This window comes from Camellia sinensis, chromosome 15, assembly GCF_055761805.1.
Source record: "Camellia sinensis isolate YWXY chromosome 15, ASM5576180v1, whole genome shotgun sequence".
In the NCBI taxonomy this organism is placed as follows: Eukaryota; Viridiplantae; Streptophyta; class Magnoliopsida; order Ericales; family Theaceae; genus Camellia; species Camellia sinensis.
In genome coordinates, this window is record NC_138975.1 from 86,226,656 (window position 1) to 86,239,080 (window position 12,425).

General features: G+C 31.5%; 1 protein-coding gene across 3 annotated transcripts in view; it reads right to left on the bottom strand.

Annotated features, from left to right (window-relative positions):
- Positions 1-12,425, bottom strand: part of LOC114282756 (FKBP12-interacting protein of 37 kDa) — a 35,817-nt gene that overhangs the window by 21,192 nt on the left and 2,200 nt on the right. For all 3 annotated transcript variants that reach the window (XM_028225502.2, XM_028225501.2, XM_082909951.1), the window contains exons 4-5: positions 10,422-10,489; positions 10,235-10,271 (exon numbers count right to left, since the gene is read on the bottom strand). In XM_028225502.2, the coding sequence (XP_028081303.2) occupies positions 10,235-10,271; positions 10,422-10,489 (105 nt within the window). The remainder of the gene's footprint in view (positions 1-10,234; positions 10,272-10,421; positions 10,490-12,425) is intronic.

The following is a 12,425-nucleotide window of genomic DNA, read 5'->3' on the forward strand; positions in this document are numbered from 1 at the left end:
TATGTGATTTGTTTCTCATTTGGGTTTGATTGTGTGATTTATATGATTTATGTGATTTATGTGATTTATATTATGTGATTTTTATGTGATTTATATTATGTGAACCTATTGTGTGATTTCTGGTAAAATTTGTGGTAAAATTTTATGTGAACCTATATTATGTGAACCTATTATGTGATTTCTGATTTACAAAATGGGTTCAGATTATCAAGTAAATTAAATAAGGAATGTTGAAAAAAATTTGATTGTGGAGTGAATTATTTTGTTGTTCCAAATTTTATACCGTTGGGTTTAGTGATTGTGGAGTGGATTTGATTTTACCTATAATTAAATTTTATTGTTCTTTAATTCTGTATTTGTGAAAGGAGATTATCCGAAGTACGGACCAAGCATGGCAAAACTGAGCCTAGGTGTTCTTATAGATATTATTGATGAGGAATGGATGCAAGACACTCTTTCTGATGATGGTAAATGGGTTATAGATATTCTTATTAACTTTATTCTTCATTTTTTCGTTTCCCTGTTTTCAAATTTACAAGCATACTGTCTTTCAGTCTGTCTGCATGATTTTTTGAATGAAAATTTTGTTGAAATTGCATTTACTTCACTGTTACAGATCTTGCATTACCACCAGTGATGATTTCGCAAACTGACGACACTGAAGAGTCAAGTAATGTCTTCCAACTACATAGTAACTTTCATTTGTCTGATTGCATTTGGAAATTTGTGGGTTTCCATTATTTTGCTGTTTAGGGTAGTATGCTTTAGTGCTTGATCATCAAATGTATAACGTTATTGATCAATTGAAGGTTTTGATTGCACAATATGATTCTAACGCGAAGATGGGTTGGAAGATTCTATGGGTTATTGAGAAATGCTAGAGTCCCACAATTTATCCACAATGACATGTGGCATTGTGTTGTTTTGGTTTTCTGGTATGGGCTGGCTGGTTGATGAAGTCCTTATCTTTAAGAGTTATAAATGCTAACAAGATAGTAAAAAAGGAAAGGTAGGTGGAATGGTTAATTTGGTTACATTGAGGGAACCAAAATCTGTAATGAAAATACACCAAGGTGCTAGGGAATTACTCCACGCACTATCTCATTATTTACTTGCGTATGCAACAGGCCTCAATACAATGGTAAGTCCCAACAAAATAGGAAAATTCCTTACAAGTAGTTGACAAACTTAAATGAGTTACAAATCAGGAGATAAGATAACCTACCTGAATAATTAAAAATTAGGAAAGAATAACTAAAAATCTAAACAGAAATTGTGTAGACCTCCTAATAAAAAGAGAATGTATCAACTCCTCCCCCTTAAAATTTGTTTGTTATTTCTCGGCTGATTTGATTTCCGTCATGTGAATGGTCATGAGTTGATTTAGAAATCAAATGGGCTTTGCTTTTTTTTTCACAATTAATCTATATAATAATCATGGCAAATGATACCAAATAGGTTCAGAATCCCAAGTAATTTTGAAAAAAAAATGTGATTTTGTGGACAGAATATATTGTTTCTGTCCATACCTCATCATTTTTTTCCTTATGTATTTTGATTTCAGTTTCACAATTTGAAACTACAGCATCTGTTTGAGTCTCATCTTTATGTTCATTTCATCTCATCTCAACTGTCTCTCTCAATTACAATTTGTTATTTTGATTTTAAAATTTTCAATACTTATGTTTCTTATGCAATTTGTTTCTCATTTATATTGCCTCAATTAAAATATGTCTCTTCAACCCTCTATATTTTGTGTGTGTCTTCATGCATACACCATGTTCGGTAAAATGGCTCAATTAAAATAGTTTATATAATTCTAAACTTATGAACACCATGCTAGCTGCTTATTTTAAAATAGTTTATATAGTTTATTAAAATAGTTTATATACCATGCTAGCTGCTTATATAATTCTACTTGAGAACATATAATCTTATGAAAATCCCTCAAAACATTTTTTTTTATTTTATGAAAATCCATCAAAACATTTTTTTTTTAATTTTTCTTTTTTGGCTTTTTTTGTTTTATATCTCTTTGTATGCATTCACTATGTTCTGTAAAATGCCTGACATAGGTCTCTGAAATGTTTTTCTAAAATGGGTCTCCAAAATGCCTCAAAATTTTTATTTGGGTTTTCGTTAGGTGTCTAATTTTATATGTGATTTGTTTCTCATTTGGGTTTGATTGTGTTTCTCATTTATATTATGTGATTTGTTTTTCATTTGTATTGCCTCAATTAAAATGTCTCTTCACCCCTCTATATTTTGTGCGTGTCTTCATGCATATACCATGTTCGGTAAAATGGCTCAATTAAAATAGTTTATATAATTCTAAGTTTATGAACACCATGCTAGCTACTTATATAATTCTACTTGCGAACATATAATCTTATGAAAATCCATTAAAACTTTTTTTTTTCTTTTTCGGCTTTTTTTGTTTTATGTCTGTCTCTTTGTATGCATTCACTATGTTCTGTAAAATGTCTCACATAGGTCTCTGAAATATTTTTCTAAAATGGGTCTCCAAAATGCCTCAAAACTTTTATTTGGGTTTTCGTTGAGTGTCTAATTTTTTATGTGATTTGTTTCTCATTCGGGTTTGATTGTGTTTCTCATTTATATTATGTGATTTGTTTTTCATTTATATTGTCTCAATTAAAATATGTCTCTTCACCCCTCTATATTTTGTGTGTCTTCATGCATACACCATGTTCGGTAAAATGGCTCAATTAAAATAGTTTATATAATTCTAAACTTATGAACACCATGCTAGCTGCTTATATTAAAATAGTTAAATAGTTTATTAAAATTGTTTTAGAAAATTTACAAACCAACTAATTTTTTTAGAAATTTTTTCCCAAAATTACTCTACAAATCCAAACCAAACATACCCATAATCTTATAAAAATCCATCGAAACATCTTTTTTTTTTCTTTTTTGGCTTTTTTCGTTTTATGTGTCTCTTATGTTCTGTAAAATGCCTCACATAGGTCTCTGAAATATTTTTCTAAAATGGGTCTCCAAAATGCCTCAAAATTTTTATTTGGGTTCACTATGTGATTTTTTGTTTTCGTCAGGTTGTATGAATCGCAAATAGCCATGAATCGTAGGTGAATTGGTGAACCAAATTGGTAAATCGTGAAGTGAATCAATTCGATTCGCTAAAATCGATGTTTGAATTTACTTTTTAGTTTTTTATTGTTGGAAAAGGGTTCACACAACCCTTTTAAGGTCTTTAAGATTACTATATGCCATCTTTTGACTTTCTCCACCCCCCCCCCTTTTGTTAGTTTTTCATATCTCTTTATCCCCTTAACATTATATCCATAAGTCAGTGGAGCTTTGTTAGTTTTATTTATAGATTTATTTATTTTTGTTGTTGTTGTTGATGAAATATATATAAAATTAAGATAAATCTTCCGTTCGAATTCTGCAAACCCTTCAGCTCCTTCATCTGTGTTGGGCACACCCACCTTTTATTGTTGGAGTTTTCTGTCTTTTTTTTATTTTTTATTTTTTTTATTTTATTAGGGAATTAGTTTTAGTATGAAAGATCTTTTCTCCTAACATCAATGCACAATTTTTTTGTTGAGTTGGAGTGTTGTAGAGAAATTATCAATTCATGTAAGGCTGATGTTTTTATTCTTAATGCTTTGTATATGTGACGGAGGCATCAGAATCTGGTGAGGAGAATAGTTCTAAAGGCTCCATCAATAGAGGTAATCAAGATTCCATCCCCTTTTTTTGCTTCTATTTTTTATTTTTTGTACATTCATGATGTTGTAAGTTAATGATTTAATCTTTTACTCGATTTCCATAGTTCAAAGACCAACTTCCTCATGTCACTTGGAATAAATTACAACCTATTTCCAGTTATTTTAATTAAATTTATTGTTATTCATTTCATTCTAAAGATTTCAGTATGGTTTGCAATAATTGAAGTTCAAAATAATTAGTTTTACCACTATATAATTTCTGCTACTACAATGTTCACCAAATGCTTGATAAATTGTTTCTCTATTTGATGTGTTTATTAATTCACAGGGAATGGAAGGTGAGGGAGAGATTAATCGAATGATCAAACTTTTAGTTGAGGAAAAAGTTTCCATTTGCTAAACTTTTGAACTGGGATAAGGAAAAAGTTTTCCTTTGCTTGACTAGGTTGAGTTTATGAATTTATCTATTTTTTGGATAATGTTCTCTTTGCTAATTATTTTTATTATTATTTATTGCTTTTGGGAAACACCAAAAAAATTAGCAGTTTTTTTATTTTTTGTTTGCACTACTTCTAAATAGGTTGAATGCTCTCAATTGGATCTCAGTTGTGAGTTTATGAAATCTTTCTTTTGAGATTGTGGTTTGAAGATTTTTGAAATGATGCTCCTTGCATTGCGGTGCCAAAGATATCCATGAAGGTTATCAAAGAAAGAGTATTTTTCTTGGTCCGTAAATCTCTCTTTTTCCCTCTATATGGATGTGTCTCTGAAACATTTTTTTTTATATATAGTAGTTTCTCATGTGAACCCCACGTGTTTGGATGCATAAAATATTTGCTATCTAGATTAAAAAACAGAGAGGGTGTATGGGTGTGGGATGAGGGAGAGTAGAGATAGAGGGAGGCAAAAAGTGCAGATAAATGAATAAAATGGTGTGAGCAAGGTTTTAAAAAGCGGCCGCAACCGTTACGTAACGCAGTTACGTAACGGTTTTGGCGGTTACCGCCACCCGTTACGGCCGCTTTTGCAGTGTGATTGATATTCACAGGTGTGTCGGCCGTAGCGGCTGCCGTAACGGTCGTAATGGTGTCGTAACAGTCGTAACGGCCTGTTACACACCATTACGTAACAGTTCCAAACTGTTTCTTTCGAAAAAACACACAAAAAAAAAATGAAAATGGGGGAAGTGGGATAGAGAGAAGAGGGAAGATAAAGCGAGAAAATAGATGAGCAAAAGATAGAGAGAGAAAAGAGAAGATGAAGAATATGTTATTGATTTGTTGAAACTGTAAGACCTATGCTATTCTATTCAGCTGCTATCACTAAACCATTTTGTTTGTGTGTGTCTATCTATATATTGTTTGAAAATAATAATAATAATAAGTGTGGTCATTATCTATTTGGCTTGGTTAAAATATGTATATATATATATATATTTAGGCTCTTATTTATTCTCTTACTTTTGTCATTGTTTATCTTATATATAATAGTTAGTGATTGATTTTTTGTATAATATAAAGTCATTAATTATTAAAATAAAATATAAAAAACTCAGTTTATAGTGACATAAAAATATGAAATATATTGGATCATACTTAAAAATTTATAAAAATTGATCAATATTTATTTTTAACACAATAAATATGATCATGGAAAAAAAATATACGTATCGGTAAATTTTTTTCAAATTGTGCAAAAAATAAAAAAATTCACGGTTCCGGTTACCGCAACCGTTACACTACGGCCTTTACACCCCGCAACCGCAACCGCGTCACCGCAACCGTTACGGTGACCGCAACCGCTTTTCAGAACCTTGGGTGTGAGGCAAATTGCATCTTGAAAAGTTATATACCTATGTGCTGAATTGCTGATCAAAAAAAAAAACCTATGTGCTGAATTCCATGTCTCAAAAAGATTGACATTCTCAATTTTAGAAATTAAATATATTTGCTGAATCATTAGTGCTTGATGATTTTTGCTTTTGCAACTATTATAGATAATGCTTGATGTTTTCAGATTGGTGTAATCCATAGACATATATGCTTGATTGGAGGGTTAGCTGATTGCCCAAAGAGGTGGTTTTGTTGATTAAGGTTTAGTTTCTTCTTTTTCTTTTTTTTTTTTTTTTTTTTTTTTTGGTTTTTACTTTTTTTTTTTCTCTTCCTTGGTAATTAGCAAGAGAGAAGTGTAATATGAAGAGTTTGAGACTTAAGCTTAGTAAAGTGAAATGAGTATTGTAACTAACTAATACTACTGAGACTTGAGTGTAATATGTTCATGAGTTTGCTAATCATACATTTTATTTAACTAATTGATACATTTTGGGCTTTGATACACTTTAATTTTGCAGAATAGGAGTGAGTAGCAATGCATGATTTTCCTTTCCATGCCTTTTCTTTTTAAACATTACCTATCAATAGTTGACATGAGAGATGGTTTGTTAATATTGCAATCACTGAAATTATATTCTTTTTAAATTTTAGCCGAAGTTCAAATGAGACCAACTCTCCTCAATTAGAACAAGAAAGATTGATAGCTTGGGTGAGTATAACAGTGATGGTATAAGAAATGAACAATTTTTCTCCGAAATTATTTTGTGAATAAATTTTTCACGTACTACATAAAAGATAGGACAGAAGAAGATTAATCCAACATTATTTTCCCCGTGCCTTTAAGCACGGGCATACACTAGTATATATAATATATCAATTATAAACAAAGTTTATATACATAAACTTAAAATATTTTTAAGGCGGGAGAGATTGATGCAGATGTGGCCCATAGGATTAAGGCGGGATGGTGTAAGTGGAGAAGTGCGTCTGGGGTATTGTGCGATAAACGAATACCTACTAGACTCAAAGGTAAGTTTTATAGAACAGCTATTAGACCAGCTATGTTGTATGGGACGGAGTGTTGGGCAACTAAGAAACAACATGTAGATAAGATGAGTGTGGCTAAGATGAGTGTGGCTGAGATGAGGATGCTAAGGTGGATGTGTGGTAAGACTAGACAGGACAGAATTAGGAATGAGTGTATCCGGGAATGGGTAGGAGTAGCACCGATAGAAGATAAGTTGAGAGAGAATCGTTTGAGATGGTTTGGTCATATTCAACGGAGACCAACAGAGGCAATAGTGAAGAGATGCGATGCTGTAACGGTAGATGGAAGTGTTAGGGGACGAGGTAGGCCTAGATTAACGTTGACTAGCGTTATAAATAGAGATATGAATATACTTAATTTGACCAATGAAATGGCCTTTGATAGGGCCGCGTGGAGAAGAAGGATTCATGTAGCCGACCCCATTTGATGGGACTTAAGGCTTCGTTTGGTTTGGTTTGGTTTGGTTTGCATGATATGAGACCTACAAATATGATAATGCCAATAAAAAATAAAATATTAAGAATTTCTAGTATTACTCATATAAATAATGTATATACATTATATTTTTTAATTTTATATTGTATTTTTTTATATTTATATACAAAATAAATAAATAAAAATACTATATTTATATATAATTTATTGGGTAAATTACAAATACACCCCCTGAGGTTTGCTTAAAATACAGACTGTCCCCTGTGGTTTGAAAAATTACAAATACCCACTTATTAGAATTTTTTATTTAACAAAATTAACTAAAAAAATAAAATTCATAATTGCTCTCCTATACAATAATAAAATTACCTGAATTAGTAATTGAAACATATTTTTAATATCATTAAAAACTGTTAATTGACTTGATGATTTATTAATAAAATGAGCAATTTATTATGAAATTAGAAACCTCAGGGGTTGGAATGTAATTTTCAAAACCACAGGGGGCGATTTGTATTTTAATCAAACCTCAAGAGGTGTATTTGTAATGTACCCTAATTTATTTATATTTGTGTCTTATACAATAGAATTTAATGGTAATAAAGAAAAATTATTATATTTATATAACAAACTAAATACAAAAATATTTTTTTACTTGGGGTTGATTTGGAAACATAAAAAATTAGTAAAAAAATCAAAAAGCTATCAATAAAGTCAAAAAATTTAAAAAGCTATTAATATTTCATATGTCGTGTCCCTGTATCCATACCTATTTTTTGGACACTTTTTAGGCGAGTCCTCATATCCTCTCTTTTTAGGAATAGGCGAATCTGACACTTAGACACGTACCCGTACCCGTAACCGACACCCGCACCCGAGTGCGTGTGACATATGCAAGGATCCACAAAACTTAACAACCATAAGCACAATGCAGCTACACCACATTAGTGAACAATGTATTGGAGGTTCTCACGATGGAAGGTATATAGATTTTTCTAGTAAGTTAGTAACCTATAATTTGATCAAGAAAGATTTTTTCATAGCCATAACTTGCCATTTGACTCTTAACTGAAATTATTTGGGTTGGGTTGGGTCTAACAAGGGTCCACGTCAATCAGAAATTAGGATGGGTATATCAAGATTAGGAGGACTGAAGGAAACCATTGAAAGTAAAATGACCGATATTTTTTTTTTTTTGGTTAAGTAATATTAAGTATCAATACACAAAAAGGCATCAAGTAGGGACCACGAGCGCCTATATACAAAAATAAGTGAGAAACAAAGTCAACCACATATACATTCACATCTACCGAAAAGACTCTAAAACCCAAAAATTGGTTCAATGATTGATTTACGCCCCCCCAAAAACCAACTGTACAAGATAGACAAAAAGGAACTCCAAATCCGGTAAATAGGTTCCTCCACCCCTTCAAAGATGATGATGTTGTTCCCCACCCTCCGCAAAATAAAAAAACATTTGCGAAAAACATTTGATGATGTTTTCTTTGTATAGTTGTTCCGCAAAATCAATAAGAAAAACAAATCTTCTGATAAAAAAAAATAATTATACATACAACTGTACAAAGAAAACAAGACCTTTCAAGTCAATACAGGAAAACAATCACTGCCGCACAACACTACTCAAAATAAAAAATAAACCGATAGAAGAAGATCAAAATATTATCTTTTTTTAAATGATATCAAATTTATTATTGTGAAATCATTTCCTTTAATAAATGAAAATTTATTAAAGGAAGCACCAAAGGGTTGCAACCTATGTACAAAAAGAAATTCTTCATTGCCTGCCACAAGATTACTTGTGGAACCCAAAAATAAAATAAAAAAGCTGATAGAATATCAGAATCATTATTATGAATATGGTTTTAAATGTCGTCCAATAAGTATTGGGTTTTTTCCTACCGATACTAATACACCTTAGTATCCAGAGGAAATAAAAATCACTAGTGCATCAGTCGATTCCCAATATGTATTGGTTCATAACCTATTCACAAGCCGATTCACAATCAATATGGCCAATTCGATAGCTATAATACTATATTTTGTTACTCATGATTTTAAATAATTCATAATTGCATAGCTCGATATTGATTCCTCTCCCAATACTACTATTTAAAACTTTGATTATAAAATCACTATTTTTTGTAAGTGAAGATTTTATTAAAAAGAAACACCATGGGGGTGCAACCCATGTACAAAAGTAAAACTTATAACATTTATACATAAAAAACGTATTCAAAGATCTCTACAAAATCCAAAATTTAGTCTAAGAACGGTTTAACTGCACCCAAAAACCAAATATACAAGAAAGACAATAATTTACTCTTTAGCCTAAAAATAAGCTCTTCCTTCCCATCAAAAGCTCTTCTATTATGATCTCCCCACACAATCCACAACAATGCCAAATGCACCAAACATCAAGCATTCCTCCTCCCCCACGCATGCTCCTCTCCAAGAATGAAAACACTCTGTCACCTTCTGGGGCCAAACTAACTCTAAGCCAAACATGAGAAGGATCACAAATCACATATAAAACACCATTTAACACGTCGACTTGCTTCCTCCAAATCAAATTACCAATTCTAAGAATCTTGTCATAAGTTGCACACCACATGAAGAAGACGACCTTAGAAATAATTACAGTTTTACTATAAATTTTATATAGTTTGCTATTTTCATCAAAGGATGCCTATTTCAGATTTTTCTCCTACATTCATTTGTCAGACATTTTATTTTTGCACATAACCTAAATCATTTAATAAAAATAAAATATAAAAATAGTTTAGTTTTAGACGAGCACAGGATCGGAGTTTCTAATTTTTTTTCTCTCAGTACGTATGAACACCAATTTTTTTTAGTTGCAAAATACATTTTCATGGTTCCAAAAAACTATTACAATTTTAATGGGTAGTCGGCAGCGTTCTCAACAATTCTCCATGTCTTCAAAAGTTTAAAAATATTTTTATGATATTTTCCTAACCACAGTGAAGAACATTGACAAATTCAACACGCATGAACCACGTGATCATATATTTAAGTAAGAAGTTACTATATTAACTGCAACTAAATTTCTTTTTTTTAACACTGTTCCATGGCATGATAATTAAGGTGAAAAGAACTGATAAACATCCAATAAAGCAATAAAGAGATGATATCTAAACATCAAAAGCTATATTGATACTTACTTGGCATGTTGCAAGGGTATCCTTACAAGTTTGAAGGCTGCAAAAGTAAAATCACAAAAAATAATAAAAAGAAAGAAAGAAAGAAATTGTATCAAAGGCCAAATACATAATATTTGAAACAAAATAATAAGCAAAGAGATAATATATTTCAAATATAAATTAAGAAGCAATCCAAATCTAAAAATACCTCTCACGAAGGGACAAAATCATCCCAGTTGCCACCCCAGGTGCAGTTTCTTCCACTTTTACATTACCCTGAATTGTAAAGGATAGTAATCAATGTTCCCTTAGATTGAGAGACTCCAGATATTATTCCTTCACATAAAAAGTAGAAACTATAGTCTACACCCTACGTAGACAATGCATAATATATAATCAAACTACTCATAGATTCCTGCTTTCATGAAGAGCCAGAGATAGAAGTTATAACTCGAATATTAATAATAAACATTAAATCATACAAGTATAATACAAGTTGATTTAAAAACACAAATTTCTTAAGATAATTATTTTAAACAAAGGTAAAACATTACATATTCAATTCAACAAGCCTTTATTCCAATTACTAGGGGTCGGTTTCCTCCAGCTGATTCTATTCGAAGTCATTATCTACAATAATCATGCCCTATTTTACTACCTCAAACCATATTCTACTTGGTCTTCCCTCTATTTCTTTTGCCATCCCACATGGATTAAATCCTTCCTCCTTATTAGTGCATTAACGGATCTACAATGCACATGGAAATAGATCACATACATCTCAAAAGGTTTTGCCTTATGTCACTCTTAGGTATCTCTTGTCATCAAATTTTACTATTCATCCATATTTACTTAAAGTATCTCTCCACAAATTCAAATTAAAATGTAATCCCAAATTTTATAGCTAATTCAAAGGCCAATGTACCCCTTACAAAGGGAGTGCATCTAGTTTATTAAAATAATTGGACATGAATCATGTGATTAGTCAAAGATGAAAAGAGACTATTAAGTACTAACTAAATAAATTGAGATTGCATAGTTTCACTGTTTAGGACCATAATGTAATTTGAACAATGTTTGGATACAGGAATTAACCATTTGTGAATGGTTTTCATTTTAAAAAATAATAGCTGAAAGGATTAACCTAGACCATCAAAGCCAAAAAAAAAAAAAGGCACTAGTGGACAAAAACAAAATAAAAATTGATTATATACACTTATGGTTCGTGAAGTATGCATTCTGTAAACCTTCGGTACTCCAAATTTCAATTTTGCTAATTTCGACAACAAAGTTTCACTTTGAATCAAATTGGTCCAATTTCAAATGGGCACCAAAATCATTAGAATTTAGTGGTTGTTTGGGGTTACGTTTTTTGTGACTTTTGGGCCTTTTTTAGGAGCTAAAAAAGCTAATGTGTTTGGGAAGTTCCTAAAAAAGTTGATTTTTTGTGAGTGACAAAGTTGATATGACATTTGACTTTTTTAACTGATGGCAAACTAAATTTAGACGACCTGTTTGAAATTAGACCAATTTGACACAAATTGAAATCTTTAGGAATGAAATTGACAAAATTAAAACTTGGAAGACTAAAGTGACATGGAATGCACGCTTTAGGAATTATAGGTGTCCCAAAAACACGTAAAGTAACAAAAGAAGCACCAAAAAGGATAACAAGAGTCATTAGAGTGCAACAACACAAAGAACATATAGTTAGTCACTTATAGGGAACCTAAGTACTCTCTAAGCTTCTTCCCTTCCTCCCCAACGCACCCTAGCTTAATGAATTTTTGGCCTTTTTGGGGAAGTTGCCAAACAGCCCCTTAGAGGAATAATAAAACCCTTTTTTGTAATGTCAAAGACCCCATAGTCAGATAATCTGGAATCAAAACCTAGGACACTAAAATAAACCTATGGTCATAAGTATGCTTTTCATGCCAATTTTGTCCCCAAACATTATAAGACTATGCTTTGCCTTCTTCATCAACGTTTAGGAACGAAATTGACAAAATAAAATAGTTTAGGGACCAAAGGAAAATGGAACGTATACTTTAGTGTATTTTATTATTATTCCGTTAGTGATTTAAGCAAACTCCGCCTGTGTTGTACTCAGTTTTTTGTTGTTTACACAGTTGGTCACAACCCCAAATATGCAGGGTTGTGTGTTAGGGGGTCAAACAGCCAGCACATTAAAATCTCTATCAAAATCCCTTAT